At 40.0% G+C, this 24,859-nt stretch overlaps 2 protein-coding genes across 2 annotated transcripts; one reads left to right on the top strand and one right to left on the bottom strand.

Moving 5' to 3' along the window:
- Positions 1-9,966: 9,966 nt before the first annotated feature.
- LOC4342572 (transcription factor UNE12) lies at positions 9,967-13,711 on the bottom strand. The gene is made up of 7 exons (XM_015789121.3): positions 13,355-13,711; positions 13,171-13,269; positions 12,939-13,070; positions 12,246-12,311; positions 11,815-11,880; positions 11,631-11,705; positions 9,967-10,915 (listed from the first exon to the last, which is right to left on the bottom strand). The coding sequence occupies exons 1-7, from the start codon at positions 13,565-13,567 to the stop codon at positions 10,685-10,687; spliced, it is 882 nt and encodes a 293-aa protein (XP_015644607.1). The 5' UTR covers positions 13,568-13,711; the 3' UTR covers positions 9,967-10,684.
- Positions 13,712-18,518: 4,807 nt separating this feature from the next.
- On the top strand, positions 18,519-21,685 carry LOC4342571 (tryptophan synthase alpha chain). Its single transcript, XM_015789066.3, has 8 exons — positions 18,519-18,859; positions 19,492-19,638; positions 19,746-19,920; positions 20,310-20,386; positions 20,707-20,784; positions 21,031-21,108; positions 21,205-21,264; positions 21,359-21,685. The coding sequence occupies exons 1-8, from the start codon at positions 18,620-18,622 to the stop codon at positions 21,491-21,493; spliced, it is 990 nt and encodes a 329-aa protein (XP_015644552.1). The 5' UTR covers positions 18,519-18,619; the 3' UTR covers positions 21,494-21,685.
- The last annotated feature ends 3,174 nt before the right edge of the window (positions 21,686-24,859 follow it).

Raw genomic sequence — 24,859 nt, 5'->3', positions numbered from 1 at the left:
CATCACAGGTGAGTCACCTGTGATGGGTTGCAATGCCACCAGTCAAAGGGGCATTGTGCTACCCATCACGGGTGAGTCACCTTCACCCGTGAGAGATGAGTTTAGTCATCCATACTAGTTACGGACCTTCACCCATTAGAGATGAGTTTAGTCATCACTGACCACTTATCTCTGAGTCCATTAGAGGTGATGATCTGAGCCTGTTACTGATGACTTGGTGATGGTTTGAGTCTGTTACTGATGACTTAAACCAGTGTAGTGAAATCTATTTTTCAGGTTTGCAATAATTAAATATCAATTAATCATATGCTAATGGTTTTCTCGTTTTACGTGTGTTACTTCATATTCATTTTAAAACACCACCAAATTGTAGCTCGATTTCTCTTTGATGCCGGAGTGTACGAGCATGTTGAGGGTACGAGTGTGTTGGTGTAGGTGGACAATACAACTACTAGTAATTTAATTATATAAAGCCTTTCCAACTGTATGGATCATCCATAGCCTTTGGTACAAGCAAACCTGATCTTACAATCTTTTTATACTATCCCTAAGAACAAAAAAAAAAAATCTTTGAGCGTAGTTGTTGCTCGTTTCAATGCTCACAGCATGGTCGGAATGAACTCAAAAAGCCTAGCAAATTTTGGGCAGTTGGAAGACCAAAAATTTATTAGCATCAAACAAATTTTCATATTGAGATCCATTGTATTCTAACTCCAATTGCTAAGTTAGGGACTGTTAGGGGTGGCAATTTCTCCGACGGGGCTAGGGCCAGGGAGATTTCTCACCCGCGGGTAAGCGGGGCGGGGCCCGCAAATTTCCGGGGTTAGGATGGGGGAACTCGTGGGTGACCCTGCGAGTTCCCGGGGTATGTGTTTCTCATGCCCATTACAATAATTAGAGCCTAGCTAACCCATTCCAAATTGATATATATATAAGCTCTATACCTAAGTTCCCCTCCTCCCCAATTACTAGATCGATTCCCCAGCCCTTAGGTTCTCATGTCGCCACTATAGGTCATGTGCAGCTCTACTTCATTTTTCTAAAAAAAACTTTTAAATACTCCAGGTTGTTCTATTGTGGACAATGCCCTCTAATTTTCTATCCGCGAGGATGGGCCATTGTTGGGGCACATGCCCCTCCAATTTTCTATCCGCGAGGAGGGGGCATATGCCCCGTTAGCCTTCCCTTTGCTAACCTATGGAAATTTAGCAAATTAGACTCATCATCATATGAATCGTGCTCATCCTGAACATGCCTTTGTATGGAATTTAGTTAGTTCACTTCTTAATTGTTATTTATTAAAGATCACTCGTTATTAAATCGTTTGGCTTTTAAAATAAGATGTCATAATTGATATTCTATATATGTGTAGGCCTACCATGGCAAAAATCATATATCGAGAAGCATAATAGTTCATCATTAAGAGAGATGCATCTATTTTGGGTTCAAGGTGCCAGTTCATCATTAAGAGAGTTGCATCTATTTTGGTTCAAGGTACATGCAGTATTGATGATGAAAATTTTGTGAATTATACATATCTTAAGGTGAACAAAGTTTTCATAATGTATCTATTGGTACTTATTCTATTGAATTCGTATCAATATGCAACGAGATCTCCTTATATATCCCCTTGAAGATTACATGTTCTATCTGTTAATTAGGATTTTTTTTTCAGGAATAGAAGACCTTGTGAGAATTATATTTTCTTTTTTTTTGGATTACAAGAGTACATGACATAGTAAGACAAAAGGTTTAAGCAAATGCTCTTGGCTACTATGTTACCCGAATACGAGGATACGGATACGCGATACGGCGATACGGGGATACGGCATTTTTCAAGAATCATGGATATGTGGATATGCCTATATATTTAATAAAAAATAAAATACTAATAAACTCTCTTGACAAATTGTGAAAACCAATGCGTTCACAGAAAAATTAATAAACTTGCGGACTGACTGCTAACTGCTGATTATTCACAAAAAAAAAGTGCTATCTCCTATACTTCTCTTGTCTGCCACAATCCAATCCAGCGAGGCTTCTTTTCATTATTATTTTGCAGCTGCCCTAGTTCTTCGAGTGTAGGAGCACTGGATGCCGGGATACACTAGCTTGGAATTCGATATAAAATCCATCGGATGATTTGGATCTACATTGATATAGCACTTGTACTAAGAAAATAGAAATTGGAGCAGCAAAAACTAGTGCAGGTCAAGCACGGAAGGGGTCAACAACTCAATCATTCAATGGCATCTGTCGTGCCCTGCGTGTTGTCTGGCGATGGCGTTTCGTCTGCTAATCCGGTGGTGGTGATGCTTTGCTTAGATGAATCACTGCAGCATTCATCGGCGTCGGCGGTAGCAGCGCTACAAACCTGCAGCAATCATGTGGGGATGCGTGCCTCAAGCGAGCACAAGGAAGACGGCTCTAGCCCTGGTAGCCAGGCGGGGCATGATGCACGACGGTCGACGGGGAAGGTGCTATGTCTGGAGGCGGCGGCCCTGCGCCTGGAAGGAGATTCAGTGGTGGGCATCAGACGTATTAGTGACGTATCGGGTTTGTTTTATTTATATGGAAATCACAAAATTGCTAGATACGTATCCCGTATGTATCGGCGCTTATCGGAGAAGGCGTATCCGTATCTGTTCACGTATCTGATACTGATACGTCGCTTGACAGCCGTATCCAGGTATCCTAGCTTGGCTATGTAAAAAACCAAAACTTTATGAATGTAAATAAATATATGATGCCTAAACATTCCTAGGAAAATATACTTTCTGATCCTGAAAACCCTACTAGGATGATCGATGAACAACTATTGGTGTATTATCTGGTGTCGACATGTTCGATGTGTGGACAGTTGGCCCTATGCATTCATGACTTCACATTCTTAACCCCAGCTTTATATCGAGGGCTTGAGGCAAGCAACTCGACGATTCTTGATATTGATGATCAACAACCGCGATTCACCCATGCTGATTGGCTTGGATTTGCATTGTTTCGTGACTAAGGAACGTGTGTCAAGTGGTGTTATTACATGAATCAATTAGCTCGGTATTACTTTTGATTAGTTGCTTTGCCTGACATGCTAAGAGGATACTAAAATGTGGTCTAGCCTTTTTAAGTTGTAGATGAGTGATATCAGGCATCTGTATGGATGTGTGCGAAACAAGAGCGTAGTGGGTGAGCATGAGCGCGTGCATCGTAGTAGGAGAAAATAAACTTAATGGTTAACACATCACTTATGAATTCCAAGTGTCAATCGCATTCCACATATGTGTGAATGAAACATTTAATCCAGGGGCGGGCCCAACTCAATTCATGGATATTGATATGAATACCCAAGATTTTTGATTAAAAAAATGTATGTATATATATATATATATATATATATATATATATATATATATATATATATATATATATATATATATATATATATATATATATATATATATATATATATATATATATATATATATATATATATATATATATATATATATATATATATATATATATATATTGTGTATGAAAAAAAAGTGTCATATTTAGCACACAATATGTATGCTATATATTATACCATTAGCACTATGTGACATACATGCCAAATATTAGGCTTTTGGCTGCAATGTTTTTTTGCCCCTTCGCATTTCGCATATACAACCTCGAAATCCTGGGTCCACTCCACCCTAATTTGATCACATGTACTTCTGACTTTGAAGGGATATAGCCTCTCTCTTTCAGCGAGGAATTAACAATGAAGAACCCAAACACGCAGAAATCACACATGAGACTGCTTTTTCAGGGGGTGCAATTTACGTCACACTGCTACTAATTATCCCATTTTCCTAAAATATAAGGTTTTTTAAGTTTTGTATGGTGATTAAGAAAGTAGATGTAACTAAATGTCATGACTAGTGATTGGTTAAGATGAGAAATTAGGTGGATAAATTAAATAAGAGATGATTGTGATTGTTTGATATGAGGGAATAGGTGAAGAAATTGCTAGGACATATTTTGATCATTAGAAGTTAGAACGGAGGGCGTACGTGATGTTTTGATGGAGCCTTCATTAGGCTGTGGAGTTTTTTTTAGAAATATTAATATTTTAATGGAAAATTAAAAAATATAGGTCAGTTGGCTAAAACCACAAGTTTAGTAATCTGTCCAACAACCATTCTCGAACCACGATTATTCGATAGGGCTATGGTCTGATAAAAAAAGTGCATGCATGCATGAGGGTGCCCTATCGAACTTTGGGTGTTCAATAGGCCCTGCTTACCTACATGCAAAATCAGACCATGCACAATTGCACATGCATCAGCTTTAAAAAAAGAAAAATTACCGTGCAGATCCTATCAAACAATGGCCGTTCCCTTGTCAAATTTTGATTGTTCGATAGGGTGTTAAATTTCTGATTTCAGCCAACCAACCTCTATTTTTTAAATTTTCAATTAAAATTTTAGTATGTCTAAAACAATTCCACAAATACAACGAGAGATTCGATTTTCGACACTCTACGAACTGGATTTCGATTATTTGATATCATGGCCCACTGTCATGGGCAGAAGTGTTAATATAACCAGAGTGGCAACAAAGAGAGTGTCAAATTATTAAATTTTACCAAATATAAGTATGAATCAGACATCAAGGAAACAGCATGATAATCACATCATGTTTGCATGTCATGAAGTTCCGCAGAAAGGAACTGATTACTGCTCCTCCACACAAGTCCCATGAACTCTCACACAGGGAAAACAAAAATAACGTGAAATATTTTACAGTACTTGAGAGATATTGCAAATTTTTGTACCTTCTAATTGAGAGATACCAGATTTTACGGTAGAAAGTGAAAATATGATACTGTAAAATCTCTCAAATAATATTCATGTTTGTGGTAAAAATAACATAAGTTAGCAAGGCTTTGGTCTTTCTTTTTAAGGAAGACGAAATCATTAAAGTAATTGTGAAGCGCAAGCTTTTGGAGAAGCGTACGATGGAGCTTCTCTATTTTTAGGTGGAACTTTAGAAGAAGGATTGAAGCTTTTTTATGCTTTACCCATGTAACGGGAGAGTCTTATGTGTGTTTGTGACTTTTAGACTGTGTACACCTTCACAAGATGTAGAGGGCTGGTTTAATATAATCCATTATCTTAAAAAAAAGAGAGAGAAACAAAGCCAATTGATAAAATTTAACCATGAGTTTAGATAAAGTCTGACTAATACTATAACCGTTACTTTAAACTGAAGATTATTATGAGTAGTAATAACTCATACAGTAACGCCGTGTTTAGTTCCAAAATATTTCTTCAAACTTTCAACTTTTTCATCACATCAAAACTTTCCTATATACATAAACTTCCAACTTTTCTGTCACATCGTTCCAATTTCAAACAAACTTCTAATTTTGGCGTCAACTAAACACAGCCTAAGAAAAATACCATTTCATTTGAAGTTAAGAAGAGAATTAGCCAAATTCCTGGGCAGTCGGCATTCACATGTGCTTTAGGTTTTCGTTGTGCCACAACCTGCAACTGGACATGAAGAATATCAAGTGCAGGGATGGAATTTGTTTCCCTCAACTCACTGACCAAAAATATTATTCGTGCACAACATACTCAGTATGAAATGTGCTAACCTTAAATACTCTGAGCAGATTCAAATTGAGGGCAAATATTCAGATCGAAAGCAATTAGTTTGAAATTATAGAAGAAATCCTTATATTGTGGTCGTGCACATCATTCAGATAACTGCGGTCGGTAACATACTCAACCAGCAATGTTTTTTTCTGCAAACTCTTCTGGCAGTGTAAATTGGGAGCACCAGAAGATGTCTCTTCCATTTGATCGAGTTTTTTTTTTAAAAAAAAAATTGGTTAAGTTTCAACCTACACCTTTAGAGTTGTTTTTTTTTCGTTGCACGTTGTTTATTATTATTATATTTATGAAAGTTACAGTGCCCTACAAATATTGGTTTGCCACAACCACAAACCAACGTTTCTGGCGTGTTTCAATGTTTTGAGGTAATGAGGAATACCAGCATCCGTTTGCGACTGAATTGACTTTTAACTTTCTCAATAATTGATACTCCCTCCATTCCATAATATAAGGCACAACCACTTTTCATAGATGTTCCATAATATAAGACATGCATGCAAGCATGCAATTAATTATAGCATCTTCTTCATTAAATTATAACTTTTTTAAATCCTCCACTCTTATATTATCTAATTCTATTGGATGCATACATTATATTTATGAGGATGATCCAAACTACAAGATGATAATAATTATTTCTTGATCTTTAGGTTAAGGGTGGTTGTGCCTTATATTTTGGAATGGAGGGAGTAGAATTTCTTAAACAGAATTTCAACCGAGGACAAACCTTCTCAGGAATTAACTGATTATGGGGAAACAACTAGTTGACCATACGTGCACTAAGCAGAAACGTCTAGATATTATCTTCCTGAAATCACTTGAAAAGCGACGATGCTAACTAAGCTAATTATACCGTACTGCTGCTGCTCCTGACTGCGTTTTCAAGCTTGCAGCAACAAAACACAAATATTGGGATTGTGAAAGGCGCCTGCGCCATTGGGACGCTGTAATAAGGCAGGTAGCGCGCATCTCGTCCGCCGCGGTTTTTAACCTTTGATTCTTCTTCCTATTCAAAAGTTTATATAAATGATATTTATTTTGTTGTGACTTGTTTTATTATGAAATAAACTTTAAGCTTAACTTATATTTTTACATATTTACATAACTTTTAAATAATATGAGTGATGGAAAATTATGTGAAAAGTTTAACATTGTTATATAAAAAAACGAAGGTAATAGTTAACTTGTCAGTGGCCAGTGTGCCAGAGCATGTTCATGTACAAGATACTACTCACTATGTTGATGTGTTTTGCTTCGTTAGGGTAAGACTTTGACCGACAATTACTTTGTCATGGTATACTTTTTATGACATAAAAATTAATGTTATTATTTCGTATTCGAAACTACTTAGGATTATATTTTTTATGATTGTATTTTTTATCACATAAACAATATATTAATGAAACAATTGTTATCTTAACGAAAGAAAACACACCTTGTAATAAAAAACAAAATAAGCGTTATAATATAAAGACGGAGGAGGTAGTAATTTTTTCCGTTTCATAATTGACACTTTTATTGGTAGTATATTGTTTTTAGTTTGATCATCCCCGTTTTATACAAATACATTATAAGTACTAAGAAAAAAACCATATTAATAAAGTATATTACACTGTAAAGTTGTAGACGTATAAATCCCGTTCATCATCACACCACGTTTTAAAAGATAACACGGTCAAACTAGAACAATGCCAGTCAAAAGAACCTCTTTGAGTGAAATGCCAAACGGAGGGAAGTAATTTGATAAGCTGTAGAGGCAGCAAAAAAACCAAAAACAAACAAACAAAGAAAACAATGTACCCTAAAGAAATGCATCCATGGCGCCGTCACGGGACACGGGTCGCACACCGACTCACAGTCACCGCAGCGGCCGTCGTCACCGGCGTCCATGGCGATCGCCGGCGAGATCGAGCTCCGACGCCGGCGGCGCCGTCGTCGTCCGGCGATGTCGGTAGCTAGTAGCTGGCTGGACAAGCGAGGAGGAGAGATATACCGTGTTACCTATCAACATGGCACACCCTGCTTTATTATATAAGCATCCATCGAAATTAATCTCGGAATCGCCTGCAAATCGAGGGTGCAAATTCGGCGATGTTCCTTGTTTGCGCGATCGATCGAGATTTGCACTTAAATGTATCCATCTTGTGGTGCTAATTACCATCTAAAGTGACGGTGGTGGTGGGTGTTAAAACTGGAGGAAATCTCACGGAGCTATGCGGAGCACAAACTGCAAACTGCAGATCAATACATGTGAAGTGTGATGTGATCTCAAGTTTATTTTCTTAACATACTTCTGATCTGAAGATTTGAGTGGAGACCATGGTAACTTCGTCATATAATACATGCCTAATCTGCTTCGGAACAACACATGCAATTTTTTGGGTGGGGGGAAGCATCATGCTTGAATCCTGCAAACTTGTCTTCAGGGCTGGATACAGAAGTAGGGCAGCCTCGAAGGCACTTCAATATTTTAAGAAATAGAGGATAGCATGAAAACCTTATATAGATTTTACTAGTTCAGCCTTCTATCTACGCACAGCTAGTCTCTGACATCCATACTACTATTAAAAGTCTCTGACATCCATACTACTATTAAAAGATAGTGGTGATGGTGGTGGCCATCACCACCACAACTAACATGTGGGTCATGATATTAGAATTTTGGGGAGTCATTCAAACTATATAACTTGCAAATCTTTAATTTTCTAAGCATGACAGTTTTTTTTGTTTTTTTAAGATGAAAGGTTGTGTTTCAACCAATGTAAAATATATTTTTTTCAACAAGGACTTAATTTTGCTGTTTTCAATACTCAATTGAAAAGCGCGAGCATTTGGCTAATAGTGAAAAAGGAGGCATACATACATCAGTATACAATTTTTCAAACACATCTGACAGTTTCTCTGGTAGGATTTTGTAAACAAAATGCAATCCCTGGCAATTTTGACAGATTGCGAAATATCAACTTTCAGGCAAAGCTGAAGGGCTTGAAGCTGTTCTTTCGCACCGCTCGTTTGCATGGCTGTATTAATCCAAAAGATGACGTCAGGGTGCGAGAAGCACAAGCTGCAAGATGACGCAAGCAACAAGCGGTAGCAACCAAAGCTCAGATACCAAGCGTGGTATGATATGATGAACAATTGAACATCATGAGAGCTCGCCAGGAGTTACCTTTAGGGCAAACAGGGGATATCCTTTTCGGTTCCCTGCTGAACTTTAACCAATTTCTGCAAAAAAAAAAATCCTACAAATTCTTTTGAGTTTCATATCTGATTACTGAATTCAAACCTTTTTCATGAATATTATAATTGACATTCGTAGTTTCACTGACAAACCGGTCAACCTTGGTCCTGTAATTGTCAATGTGTCATGCCAGCTATAATTTCCTTCACATTGTTTATACAGAACATAATGAAAAAGAAAAAAATATCTGCACATCACATTGTCCATACAATTCTTGAAGGATTCAGAATGTAGAGAAAAAAAAAAGAAGCTTTAAGCTGACTGATAGGAGGTTCAAGTTCAAAGCAATGCCAAATCAATCAACCACCTTTCCAGGCACATCTCATTAGTGTTGTAGTATAACATAGCACCACCACTAACAACAACCATTGCTCACCAAATTAAAGCACCCAATTTGAGCTTTTCTACACCAAAGGGGGGCAAAAAGCCGAGCATGATTACCAAAGTATTTAATACATGATATTGTTGTCTTGTTAAAACACAAAGTGCATATGTCAAAAAGATTAATACAGCACCAGCACACTGGATCAAACAATGGAATTTCACATCTGGAGTCCTGGACCACCAGCAGCACTAGAACCAGGTTATAGTGTTATCTTTCTCCAACATAATTCGAAAGAAGCTTGCATGCGCAAATGGCGGCAAAATATGCAATGGCAATCTGGAAAGGTACAAAAAAGGTGCCAGTATTTTCACTTGTTTCAGACAAGTAGAATATACACTGGATACAATTCTTTTTTCAATGGTAATACAAGTAGTACAAATAATTGTGCCAAACAATTCAGGCCTTTTGTAAAGTAAGGCTCAAGGTATTAGGAAAAAAGAGGGGCAACATATTTAAACAACCCTTTATGACCTGCCTATGATCTATATGATCTATCCAGCAGTGGAATCCTGACATGGTACTCAACAGTAAGTCAATAACCCAGAAACATCCATCGACGTTCAAATATCCATGATTGGTGACAACCACAGTGGCAAGTAAACTCAAAAGAGAAAACCTGGACATTCCGTGTGATCACCGGCAATGTACAGTGCAAGAACAGCTGTAATCCACAACAAAGATGGCAGTACAAATCCTTAACACATGTTAAGTCAGCACAGATGATATATATAGTTTCATGAGTGAACCAATAATACAAGAGGCTAAAAACTTTAAGAGGGCAGGTTCTTATCAAGACTATGACTTGCAGACAGAAAAGTAAAGCACATAAGGAGCACGCTCCCACTAGCAACCAGATTAATACACGCTTCGCCTCCATTGACTAAAACATCCGTTGCCGCTTTGGAAAAATAGACAAGAAATAGCACCACCATTCACCGTCAACATCATCTTCCATCTGAACATTCTTTTAAATTGTGTCAACCATTTGTGCAGACTTAACACACATACATCAGCTTCTTTTCATTAGTCCAAACGTCCACTACCAAAAGACTGACCGACCCCACCACAAAGTGTATGGCTAGTGCACTACAGACCCAAAAGGAAATGATATGAGCGCATGCCAGACTCTTTGGTAGCTCTACCCATCACTCACACTCGATAGGGGCATTGAAAGATGTAGGAGCATGAGAACATCGCTTACCATATCTTTGCAATCAAAGCACCTTTGAAGAAAAGAAGAAAAGAGGAGACGACATCATATACCATGGGTACTACTTTGAGGAGAGGATCCTTAGGCCTTTTCCAGTTAGCAAATCAAAATGTCCAGTATATCCTACACTTTGGATAGGTCGACGCCTAGTAGTAGTAGGTGTGCATGCTAGTGTTATTGTTACTATACTATGAAGGAGTGTTGGGTTCAGGCTTCACTGAGTGTCCGTCCTGCGAATGCTGTGTGTCATAGATCGCCATCGCAAGAGAGATTGGCATCATGCATAGTGCTTTGGATTGGAGGAATTGCATTGCTGCTCCGATGTCTTCTTCCATCAGCTTCGCTACCTGCTTTTCTGTGCCATCGGTTGACCACTTTTCCCAAATCTGTTGTTTGCTCCCACTGTCACTTGCCTCCCCCTAATGCCATTCAAGCAAGATTTAGTTTAAAGATCAACGATATTGTGTGACTGACGGACAAGGGCATGCAAACAAATGTGGCACAAGACAAAACATGATTATTCAAGAAAGAATTACTGTCATGTTGTATTGTAGTATCATTTAGTAGTCTCCAGTGTTAAGTAATCCATGCTTTCAAGTTTTGTTGATGACAAGAGTCGCATCTAACAATATAAATGAGATAGGTATTTCCTTGGTAGACCTACAAAATATAGCTAAGGATTTGAACTACTCAACTCATTAGTAAAATATAAGGTACTTGTTAGTGCAAGCGAAAATTGTGTTTATTGCCGACAGTCAGAAAACCCTAGCAATGTATGCTGACACATATAAACAAATAATGTAACAAAAGAAAGCACAACAAAAAAGAAAATAAGAAGGCAGAAAGATGAGAAGAGCAAAGAAACTACACAACTTCAGAAGATTGACATCTAGATAAATATAAGAGGGCAGAAAGAAGGTAAGAAGAGCAAATAAACTACACATAGCAGCACATTGACATTAGTAAAAGAAATCTAAACATACTGATCATGTGTCATGTTTTATATAAGCGACAAATACATAAAATTTATCGTGACTAGCCCACCCATCTTAATTGAAATGAGTTCAACATAATAATCTACTGGTGCAAAAGTCCATAATCAGAAGGTCTTACATCTGAAAAAAAGAAGATTACCTTAACTGAGATTGGAATATCAGCAACCAGCTGCGCAACTGCACCAGCACCACCCAGCCTGCTCATACTCAGAACCTAACATTATAGCACAATTATCCATGTCAAACATATATAAACATTAGCTGTTAGTTATGGATGTGCTGTTATAAGAAATAGTGACATAGTACAGATAAAACATATATACCTTTACTTGAAGCCGAAGAAACTTCACATAATCAAGGATTTCGTCTAGCATAGCTGCCCTGTCTGTCTGCATAATTTAAAAATAATACATCAATTTTTAACTTAACTTCTTTTGCATCAGAAGAGTGACACTCTATCTAGATCAATTGCAGTTTTCAAATAATTGAAAATCACAGGGCACATAGCAGTGACCCAAAGGGCAAGTATTTTTGTTATTTCAAGCAGCACATTAATGTTGCAAATGGATATATATCATCTGTTCTGAAGATATCCCTGTTCATTAGCTGAAAGAATTAGAAAAGCAATGAAAAAACCTCAGTTATCAGGACATGATAGCCCTGGACCACTTTCTAAAAATTCCATCGATGGCAGGCATTGAAACTTGCAAGTCTTTGGCTTATAATGTCAATAAAAAATGTGATGCATCATTACCTTGTTTGTGTTGGGGACCAAGTCCTGCAGGGCCCTCATCCTTTCGGCTATTCTCTCTCTCCTTAGCTGCATTGAACAGATGGAAGTTAAAGAAAATACCTAGAAGAATATGGAAAATAACTTCTAGGGAAAAAAATAATGCAGTTAAAAATAACATGGTCCTGTAAACTTATAGAAGGGACCAGCAAGAGGTTAGCCTTTCCATCTTTAATGACTATTAGTAATATAGTAATGAAGCTACAAGGAGTATACACCCTCAAACCACAATTATTAGATACCCTAAAGACAATCATAGCACATTCGCTACAAAACAAGGTTCCAATTTGATATAACAATGGCCAAAAGTTGGTGACTTCCAATACACTACAACATCATGGTTGTAGCAGCGAGCAGCCTATGATGATGCTTAAACCACACACCATGCAGTTTCACCGCAATATCTGCCCAACACTTGGCTAAGAAGACAAACCTTGTCCCTTAAAACATCCAATTACTTGCACCATAATCTAACTTGTAATCGCAAAAATTCGGTGGCAAGCTATCTTCGTTACAACTGAAAAAGGCACCGAAAATAACTCGGTTGCTACCACAATCACAAGCATTCGTTCATGAACATATATGTGCAGCATGGTCGAATTTGCTGTAGCGATACGGTTCTCGTTAGCCAGGGTGGTGAGTTTCATTAATCATTACCCTCTCAGCGATACTGTGGGGATCGGTGGCCTGCCCGCGCCGCGCCCGCACCTTTGGCCGGGGCGCCGGTGGCTGCTGAGGCTGCGGCGCCGCCATGGCCCCCTCCCCGGGCTTCGGCTGCGCGTGGAACACCTGCACATCCATCAGACACCAAATCATGGTCAGAGAGTTAGTATTCCTTCCAAGCAAAGTACTGTACACGGGCTTGTTCCACTCAATTCAGGGCTCCGACCTGGGGAGGCGGCGGGGCGCGGAGGTGCGGCGGCTGGACTCCGGCGGCGGCGCCGAACACCGGGGCGAAGAGGCCGGCGAGCTGCACGGGGTCCCGGTCCTGCGAGAACCCAAATTCAGTCACTCCTAGGCGCAGAACGACGGCGAATTCCGAGGGGGGACGGGGCGAGGTGGGGAGAGCTCACCGTCCTGCCGCCGTCGTGGCCGCCGTCGAGGAGGCGCCTGGCGGCACCGGCGCCCTCGGCGTCGAGGCTGAGCGCGAGCGGGAAGGGGTGGTGGTCACCCGAGCCGAATCCGCCGACGCCGCCGGCGCCGGCCGCGGCGGCGGAGGGGATGCTGAAGAAGTGGTCGAAGAAGTCGTCCTCGGCTCCTCCCGTCGGCGGCTGCTGCCCCGCCATGGATGGACACCAAACCAGACCACCACGACCACCGACCTCCTCGTCGTCTTCGTCGGCGAGGCGAGGCGCGGCGCGAGCTCCTGGCGCGGTGGCGCGAGGGGCGAGAGAGAGAGAGAGGAGAGAGAGAGAGAGTGGGGGAGGAGTGAGGAGAGAGGCGTTGTCTTCTCTTCTTTAGTAGAGGTCGGAGGAGAGAGAAACAGAGATGGGTTGTGGGCCGTGGAGGAGGAGGGCCATATAGAAGATGAGACAAATACCCCTGGGGGATATGCAATTATTCCTTTCAACAATGGCCTTTATATTGTCATTAAGAGCAAGTTTAATAGTATAGGCCACTACTAACTCTAAATCATCTATAGCCAATGTAATAGTCAATTCATACAATAGTTGCTTACTATACTATTAATAACTGGTCCCACATGTCATACATTCATTACGTCTTGAAGTCCGTGCTGTAGCTGGCTACAGATCTATAGCCCGCTGCTCTTCTCTCTCTTCCTTTCTCTCTTTAAAATATGTTTATAACTAGCTTATAGCCTACTATTGTACCTGCTCTAATTATTGGCAGTATGATTCTTAGCCAGGTTCTTTCCTTCAGCTACAAACTGTAAACTCCATCGTTTTATGTTGCTTTGTAAATTGCTAAACATGTGTTTTGTCTAAAAAAATTCTATATAAAAGTATCTTTAAAAATAAATAAGACAATTTTTCATGTTTATGATTATTAATATTTAATTAATCATACGTTAATGAGTTTTTTTCTTCACGTGCGAACAAATATCCCATACCAAACTCAGATAAAAACAGGCCCTTACTACTGCTGCTGTCTTTTGGGGATGGTTTTTCCTCCCTCAGTCTCAACTCTCAAATAAAAAGGAGGAATGGCTTTTGCAAGTGCGAGGTTTTGGAATCATCAATGCTGTGAAACACAACTACATTTGTTTTTGAAAAGCCCTCGCTTTCTTTTCCCCCGATGACCTATTGATTAAATCATTAAGCATTTTCTTGAAAAGACCTAATAAATACCTATGTTTTTTTTTCTAATCTAACTTTTAAAAACTTAACCAAGTTTATTAAAAATATTAACAACATCTACCACACCAAATTAATTGCATTAAGTCTAATTTAGTACTGTTGGAGTATGGAACTCAACAGGGGAAGCTAAATACTCCCCTTTGTGAATACGGCTAGGGTGCAAGATCCAAGCTCGAGTGTTTAATCGCATAGTAAAAATGAACACGAGCACACATATATAGGTTTAGATTGCACAGATACGTAATACCTACTCATATGTGATAGATTATTGATCAATGGATGAATTATAAGTTGATGTGGGAAGAAAAACTAAGTGTGTTGGAGAAATTCCTTGTTCACTGAATGTTTGGTTAACCTAGCTTCAATGAGAGTGTGAACCTTTTTTTGGTGACATGGAACTTTCTTTTATACGTGAAGGAGCTCGTTCACATTGCCATTGCATGTAAGCAAAAGTGGAGAATACTCCTCTGAACTTGATATGTTTAGTCTGATCAATGTCCCTCCTAGCCGGCCTCCGGATATAAAAGGCACATCTGTTAACTAAAGTGGAGAGGGAAGTCAAAAGTTTTCGTTCCAGTTATCTCTAGACCCACATAATAAATCAACAGCCAAAGCCGACAGAGGTGGGTCCCAGTGACGGTTGCTGAGGACGTGCCATGTCAGCATGCCTTCTGTTCTCTCTCCGGTTCACTTGTAGGAGTAGAAGTATACATACACCCCTATCTGCATGCATGCCACGCTGTCCTACTTCTCTGTGATTAGGGTATTTTAGGCTCCAGGTTAATGGGCCGGCCTTATTCGTCCGGCGAGATAGGCCGGCTTCGTGCGACGCGACCCACTGGGCCGGCCTCTTCCCCCGTCGCCGGCCCGGCCATTGTTTCACCAACCGCCCGCCTCAGATCAGTCAAACCAGCTGCCGGAAGACGACGCAGTGCTGACCGGTCGAGGCAGCCGATCGATCTCGATTCTCGAGTCTCGGTTGAACCTGGCAATACAAGGCCAAGCAAAGCTTCTTGCGTTTTGTTTTCCCTTTCGTTTTTTTTTTGTTCTTTTTTCGCATCGGTCAAAGGCTACGAGTTACCATCAACAACAACACAGCTCCATCCATCCATCGGCGTCTCGTCTCGGCGATCGATAGTACTCCTAACACGGACACAAACAAGAAAAGAAGAAGAAGATTTCTACAAGTTTGACAAGTACTCTCTACTCTAGCCAGCAGTAGGAAAGGAATGGGGAACGTTTGTAGCATGATGCATGAGGCAGGATCAGGGTGAAATGGACACCTGCACGGCTGCTAGCACACGGCGTCGTCCATCTCGCTTTCTCTGCTCTTTCCTCAACACCGGGAGAGAACCGGCACGTCTATTAGTTTTCTTTTTATTTTTTCAATAATACTCGTTTTGCTTTTAGACTAGAGTGAAGTATCTACTGCTAGTAGCCTATCGTACAGCCGTACAGGCAAGATACTCTGTAATTAATATTGCGTAAGCTACAGTATATTTTATTTTACTAGCAAATATGCCCGTGCGTTGCAACTGGTGAAAAAACGTAATGATAATATACGTTTTTCATGCATAACCATGTCGATAACAATCAGAAAATTAGAGCGTCGATGGAGTCAGATTCTTTTCAGCTTTTTCCTTTTCTTTTATCAGACAAATTTTTTTTTCGCCCATTTTTTTTCTCCTGTTTTTTTCGGATCGGACTATTTTTTTCTTTTTTCGCCCGGTCGATTTTTTTACCACGATATATATAATTCCTTTTTCTTTGGAATATGATAGTTTTCTTTTTATTTTTTTAAACTCTTTTTACCGCGTCGATGTAGTCGGATTCGTTTCGATTTTTTTCCTTTTTTTGCTTTCTTTTTTGTCGGACAGATTTGTTTTTTTTCCACCCGGTTTTTTTCCGCCCAGGTTTTTTTATCGGACTTTTCTTTTTTTTTTCTCCACGATACATATAATTCATTTTTCTTTGGAATAGGACAGTTTTCTTTTTATCTTTTTAAACTCTTTTTACCGCGTCGATGTAGTCGGATTCGTTTCGGTATTTTTTCCTTTTTTTTCCTTTTTTTTTGTCGGACATATTTGTTTTTTTTCCGCCCGGTTTTTTTTCGCCAGGTTTTTTTATCGGACTTTTCTTTTTTTTTCGCTCGGTTTTTTTCTCCCGTTTTTTGACGGACGACAGAAGCACCTAGAGAAGTGTTTTTTTTCTTTTCTCCAATCCAATACAGATCGGATCTCTTCCAGGGAAATCAGATTTTTTTTCTCCAGGGAATCGGACTCTTTTTTTTTCGCTTTTTTTATTCATTAAACGGTTTGTCTCTCGGACTTTTTTTTCTCTTTTTAAGGGATCGGGTGTTTTTTTGCCAGGGACGGGTGTTTTTTTCGCCCGGTTTTTTTTTTCACTTTTTTTTTGGATCGGACTTTTTTTTTCGTCCGGTTTTTTTGATCGGACAAACTTGGTTTTTTCTGCCCGGTTTTTTTCCACCCGGTTTTTTTGACGGACGATGGAAGCACCTCTTATTTTTTAAGTAGTAGTAGATGATAAATTTTACTGTAGAACACCTGAATTCATGGTTTTATCTCCCAAACACGTAATACACTATTAAAATATGGTTATTTTGTGTTGGTCACTATAGCTATGAAAATATTCATTTCCAATTGAATAAGAGATAAATAGTGTGAAAGATCATAAATATCCTTAGTCCCACGTGCCAGTTTTCCCATCTCCCTTTCTCCTTGTCTCTTCGGCAAGCCATTACGACGCATATAGCATCGCAAGGGAGAAAATATGTTGCTGCCTCGTCCACCAACCTTGAATTCAAACTCTACTATTGCCTCCGCAAAACTTTGCCTCCTCGAGCTTTGTCGTTTGCAACGGGACACAGCTCGAGTAGAAGATGGAGGAAGCCGATCTCGATAGCAAGGCGGTGTAGTTGCGGAGGAAGCGAATCTCAATGCTGCAGCGATAAAGAAGGTGGAGCTCGAGCTCGACTACGAGCGATGTGATCCCTGATGCTCACTGTCGAGGTGGTTCTTTTTTAACTTAGGGGTGATGGATATGGTTATCCCTAAGCTCGAATATCCTGAGCTAGAGGCATCATGATCAATGATGCGCCATTGACAAGATCCCTGCTAAGGGAGGTGTCTAAGCTAGAGTCTACTGGAATCATTTGGACAAGAAGACTCTCGTATGCAAGATGCTAGGTTATGTGTCGTCCTAGAAGCCAATACTATCCGCGGTGTCGTATTGAGGTTTAACCTAGTGCTACTGTACTCATTGTTGCTGCAGAGTTTGGCAAAATACAGAAAAGGACCGAATGCCATGGAGCTTCTTAAGGAGACAAAGGAATATACCCGTCATGGCTTGCCGAAAAGATTGGAAGAAATAAAGAAGAGAGACGAGAAAATTGGCATATGGGGCCATGGGTATTACTTACTTTTCATACAATTTTTCTTATGGACGTGGCAACAACAAATAGCCATAATTTAACTATTAAACGTGTTTTTTTCTCAAGATTGACGTTTACTATATTGGAGCTAAAACTATATAAGTTACGATGCGCTGATGTTGTAAAAGATATTACCATATTTTATAGGCTGAGATTAGAACATCATGTACATTTTAATACTAAAATTTACAAAGTTTGACCGCTCTTCAACTTCATTTTAACTAGACAAAAAAAATTCAAACGATACTGTGGTACTACAGTAATATATACCTACTACAAAGTATACCAAGTACCAACACGAATAGCAAACTCATGTTTGCTTATTGCATTGCACGTGCCACAAGAACAAAAGAACAATATCCCCCATGAGGTCGACTCCGCTGTCACTGACACTGTGGGCCCACCAGGAGGCGCCGGTCCGGCTCGGCCATCCCACCCACACCAACTCCTCCTCCTCGTATTAATACCGACCCAAACACAAACACCGGCTCACACGCTCGCCTCCTCCCTCTATCCCCGACTCGACCACCACCGCCGCCGCGCGCCATCGCCGTCGACCACCACCACCCATGGCGTTCGCGCTCAAGGCCTCAACTGCCTCCGCCGCGGCGGCGTCCACGGCCTCGGCCTCGGCCTCGTCCCTGTCCGTGGCTGCGGCCGCGCCCGGGAGGCGCGGCGGCGCGGCGGGGAGGGTCTCGTTCCGCGGGGTCCCTGCTCCCATGGTGGCGATCAGGGCGGAGGCGGCTGCCGTCGGGGAGGACGAGCGCGTCATCTCCGGCACCTTCGCCAAGCTCAAGGAGCAGGGGAAGGTGAGCGCGGGGGGGCCGTTCTTCGCGCGCGTTTCGATTTGATTTTGATTTTATGCCACCACCCCCCCTCCTCGTCGATTCGGTGCGTGGGGATGCGGCCGATTCGTCATCTCCGCGCGTGTTGGGTGGGGTTGGGGATGTCGTGGTGTGGATCTCCTCTCCCCGTTTGCTCGCGATGGATTTGATTCGTCGCGATTCGTGCGGGGGTAATCGTTGAATCGTTCTGCGGTTGCATACTTGCATTTCAGTGCGGTACGATTGGATGGATTTGCATCCGGTGATACAGGCCGCGGTTGATGGATAATCCTTATCCAGTTTTCCCATGCGTCGTGGGTTTAAATTCGTTTCGAAAAAAAAAATCGTGCCGTCGCGGTCAGGATTGATGATGCGTTGGAATCATCTCGAGGATAATTGAATCATTGTGATTAGTGTTGGATGAGCCCAATCACCTTTCCTTTATTATTTGTGATATATTACTATGTAGAATACCAATTGATATGAGATGACATAGTTATATGTCTCCTAAGTTGTGATAGGCATCCAGATCAGCATTGAGTTCATACCTTGCCTTTCCCCCCTTCTGCAATCCACTTTATGTTTGTTTACTCTCTTATATGTTTGAAAACTTTCAGACCGCATTCATTCCATTCATCACTGCTGGTGACCCTGACTTGGCGACTACAGCGAAAGCGTTGAAGATTCTTGATGCTTGTGGTTCGGATCTGATCGAATTGGGCGTGCCTTACTCTGACCCATTGGCTGATGGCCCCGTCATTCAGGTATACCATGAAAAACCTCTGCTATTGTTCTATGATGTTTGATGGTGGTTGTGAGTCTTGGTTATGAGTAGTTTTAAGTTTTTAACCATTTCATTGCATCATTTCAGGCTTCTGCTACACGTGCACTATCAAAAGGCACCACATTTGAGGATGTTATCTCTATGGTAAAGGAGGTGATACCTGAGCTGTCCTGCCCTGTAGCGCTTTTCACATATTATAACCCGATTCTGAAGCGTGGCATCGCAAACTTCATGACTGTTGTAAAAGAAGCCGGTGTCCATGGTATGTCCTAGATATTTTCTGTTATGAATTTACAAATGCTATTTTATATAAAATGGCATTCTACTCAATACACACCTAATCAACTAGAAGGGGTATTCCATTTCATATCTTGTATTTCAATTTGGACTAACATTAATTTAGGCATTCAGAAAATTAGAACTTGTATAACAACATAGACAAATTTACACCACTGATATTTGTAGAGAGTGTCATCAGACTCCCACTTGTCAGTTGTTATGTGTACATTCTTGCATTTCAATGTATAGAGTTATAGACTATAAAGTAAACCCTTTTCTAGCTGAACTATGGAGTAAACCTAGAACAATATGGTAGTGTTGAACTGTTTATAAAGGTACCTATCAAGTTTCTTATGTATTACTGTGTTGCAGGTCTTGTGGTACCTGATGTTCCTCTGGAAGAGACAAATATTTTGAGGAGTGAAGCTGCTAAGAACAACCTTGAGCTGGTAGGTCCACTCTCATGCTATGAACCTTTTAAAAAAGCTCTAATATTGTTCTGTCAGTATTGCTTTGCTGCAACCGTGCATAACTGAGTAATTTAATTTTGGGTACATGGGTCCTGAGTCCTGAACTTCCATAATTCTGTTCTTTTCCCTTCATATATACAAGATGTTTGTTTCCATGTGGTACTAGCAAGCTTATGTTGCTGCTGATTACCAAAGAACATTGTGTCGTTCTGTCTATGTATATGTAATTTGAGCCCACATCATTTTGGTTATGCCATTTCAGTTAATGAATATGATTTATTTTGCATGGATGCCTACAGGTGCTACTGACAACACCAACTACACCAACAGAAAGAATGGAGAAAATTACAAAAGCTTCTGAAGGATTTATTTATCTTGTGAGCTTCTATATCTTTTTTTAACTTATTTACGAAATCTAATGACCCTGTTCTCATATAGCATATATTCCTGATGGCCAGTCAGTAATTTTGCACCTCATAGACCTCAACGTTCTAAAATTAAACTGAATGCTTGTAATCACAGTGCACTGCTGGAAATTTGTTATTATCAAATCTCAAGAATCTGTTTGATGATAGCGAACTAGATTTATGATGGGGCTTGTTGCTAACTCCTATGTTATTCAGGTAAGCACTGTTGGAGTTACAGGTGCACGTGCAAATGTCAGTGGCAAGGTGCAATCTCTTCTCCAGGATATCAAGCAGGTATGCATCATTCATCGTCAGTGAATTGGTGTTGGCATCTCCAAAACATTTATATAACATTCAAGGATGCTCATAGAATCTCTTGTTCTTTTCTAGGTCACGGACAAAGCTGTGGCTGTTGGGTTCGGTATATCGACTCCAGAGCATGTGAAGCAGGTAAATCATACTCAAGAACTTATGTTCAAAACAGTATACGTTTAATTCCCCCCAATTCATTGCATGACCTTTGTCGCTTCATTCCTTGTAACAGATTGCGGGATGGGGCGCAGATGGTGTGATCATTGGGAGCGCTATGGTGAGGCAATTGGGCGAAGCTGCTTCACCCGAAGAAGGATTGAAGAAGCTAGAAGAGCTAGCCAAGAGCCTGAAGGCTGCATTGCCCTGAAACAATCAGTTCCATGAGGAAAGAAAATACAGTCCATTTTTTTGTAGTCAGGTTTGAAGCATAGTATTGGGAGCATGACTTTTGCTATTGGGGTTTTCGGGGTTACTGTTGTCTGTTGAAAATAATTAAGTCATTGTGTTAGTTGCTTGAACGAATAAATCAAGGTAAGAATGATACTAAATGTTGCGAAAAGGGCCTAACACTGTTTTCGCTTTGTCGTTGGTGCAAATATCGAAGAGCGGATATAAACGGAGAAAATAATGTCGTAATTCACCTATGGTTTACCTGACTGATTCATGTCATTCTGAAACCCAGCTATATAACGATATGAGCCCATTCTGTCAATGGATGAGGCGGCACGACATTGGTTCTGAAAATGACGTTGCTCTTGGCTGTAGTTTGTCTAATACCAAGTCCAAGTATCAATTTATTTTCACAAATACTCCATCGTGTTTGCCATTTTCTTTTCGAGATTGCGTTTATCATTTTATCTGAATTACCAAGTCAACATGACTTGGCTGAAACTGAAATGTACATTTTCTGAGGCCCTGCACTACAGTCTACAGGCACTTTGGATTGTTCAGCTGCAGCCCACGTATCAGATGATATCTCCTACCTCTGTTTTATGTGCTTACTGTAATTGGATGCCAATTACATTACTTGCTGAATTTAATAAAAATCTAGACAATCTAAGCAGATTATACCAACCAGCTCTGTAGTCAATTGAAAAGTCAATAACTTGTCAAGTAAAACCTTGGATTTGTGGCGATCCCTGAACTTCCAACAAAGCAAAGCAAAAGTCCATGCTTTGACATATATTAGTAAATCTATGTGTTGCAAAGCAAACTTCTATTTTGCATCTCTGTTCTTCCTACTGTTATTAACGCGTGGAATGACAAGAAAGCCCTCGAGAGAATATCATAAGGTTTATGCCAAAGGTTACACATGATCCCAAACACATACATGAACATGACAAAACCAAGATGGTATTGAAGTACAAATATAAGAATATTTTTTTCCATGCTAGTTCCTACTCACAACCCACCACAAACCTGAGGAAGGCTGAGGAGTTAGGACAGGTGGTAGAAAGATTTGATTTGCACAAATCTTTGTCAAGAGAAAGGAACCATTGGCTTTATCCTGCCTTTTAGTTCTTGGATAGGGGGACATCACAGGGGAAAGGAGGAGGTTCTCCTCACACTCCACCACAGAAGGCCAGGAGTAAGCAATGATATTCCCCTTTTCAAAAAACATGAAGTGCAAAAGAGGGAGAATTTAGAGATCTATGTCTTGGCTTTGGTCACAAAACCCTTATCGGATAAGTGTCGTATTCTGTCCTCGAAAGATTCCAAATATGCCGTATGCTCGTTGCGTGGGTTTATTAAATTGAGTAATCACCATGATTGCAAGAGACATATTAATAATTATTAATTAGGGATAGATATCAGATATATCGGTTATTTAGATACAACATTTCTTGTTTCCTTACAGAGTAAAAACATAAATATTAGTTTTTTGAGTAAATTCAGAAAACTGCACTTTTATTGACTAAACTATTACTTTGCTGCAACCTTTGCGCCACTTTTCAGAAAACTGCAACATTAGTGTTAGAAATTATCACATAGCTGCAATTTTTTCGGGATTCCCTGTTACTGACATTCCGGGCCCACATGTCATACATATATGCTTGAGAGAGGAAGGAACGGAGCGCCACGTCAGCATGCCACCTCATGGCTTTTTTTACTGTAGCGATGCCACGTCAGTGCGTGTTCGGGAGGAAAAAATCGTGGTCCGGTTGCACCATTTGGCTCGGTCAGGTGCACAGGCCGACAGGGTCAAAGGCAGGTCCAAGACCTGATAACGACACATTACTATTGCCCTGATTCTCACCGTACTACTGCCTCGATTCCCAGCATCGACTAGGAAGATTGCGGTGGCGACGGTGGGAATTGGGGGAGTAGTAATGTGTCGTTATCAGGTCTTGGACCTGCCTTTGACCCTGTCGGCCTGTGCCCTTGACCGAGCCAAATGGTGCAGCCGGACCACAATTTTTTCCGCCCGAACACGCACTGACATGGCATCGCTACAGTAAAAAAAAAAGCCATGAGGTGGCATGCTGACGTGCCGCTCCGTTTCTCCCTCTCTCGAGCATATATGTATGACATGTGGGCCCGGAATGTCAGTAACAGGGAATCCTGAAAAAAATGCAGCTATGTGATAATTTTCAACGCTAATGTTGCAGTTTTCTGAAAAGTGTCGCAAAGGTTGCAGCAAAGTGATAGTTTAGTCAATAAAACTGCAGTTTTCTGAAATTTACTCTAGTTTTTTTACCTATCTAGTTGGTTTTATGTGTAACTAAACCTTACATCAGATCAAAACAAGTTTATAAATTCACCACATATTTCCCTCAGCTCACATCTTTCTGAGAACATGATAAATTCATTACATTGTGCTACACCATATGGGGACTTTAGAACATGTTCGTCTTCTTTTTTTTTCTTTTTTCTTTTTTACATTTTACCCTCTCAGTTTACAAATACTTGTTAGCTTTGCCTGGATATGTAACCCAACACTATGATACAAATTTTGTCAATTCTCTAAAATTTTTCAAGTTTGAAACAAATTAAGATGTATGGTTGTGGGTGAATTAATCTACATTGATAGGAAATGCGTTAAAGTACATGCAAAGCTTATGAAATTATTGCAAGTAGTCATCATGCCTCAGTGAGTCAGTGTACATACTTGTAGTGCATAACCAAATTCTTTTTCATATACTAGAAAGATTCAAAGCTGCAAATGTGCATGTGAGGTTGATGAATGGAATACACAATAATACATGACAATAAACACATATTAAAGAATTTAGTGCAAAAAAATTGTATTGTCATGGTACACATTTTAACAATTTTCTTTACTTTTTATACATTGTAAATATTAATTAATATCTAAAACAAAATATAAAGTACGGGAATAAAATTTAATTGGCTAATGTGGAAATGGCATGGAGCTAAATGTTCTATATATGGTCCTAACGTTTAAAGATAAAATACATATGTGCTTGTGTTACTAATAATATCTAAAAGACTAAGTAGTATGTATTAAATATGCTAGAGAACATAAGAAACTTAAAAACTTGACGTGGCAAAATGGGCGCTTAAGCGACACATATTGCACTTTCAGCTGATCTTATTCCCCCTTTTAAATTTCATGTCCCCATTTTGATTATCACATGGAATCAACCACATTATACCTATGCATTCTTGTGATTTCTGAAATTAAACTCGAAAGCAACCAAGTAAAGAGGAGGGGGAGAAAAAGTTAGCAGAAAACATGGATGATACATGTCAATAAGCTGCTAGCATAACC

The sequence above is a fragment of the Oryza sativa genome, chromosome 7 (genome assembly GCF_034140825.1).
Source record: "Oryza sativa Japonica Group chromosome 7, ASM3414082v1".
Taxonomy (NCBI): domain Eukaryota; kingdom Viridiplantae; phylum Streptophyta; class Magnoliopsida; order Poales; family Poaceae; genus Oryza; species Oryza sativa.
The sequence above is the reverse complement of the archived record's forward strand: the minus strand, read 5'-3'. Positions and strand labels throughout refer to the sequence as shown.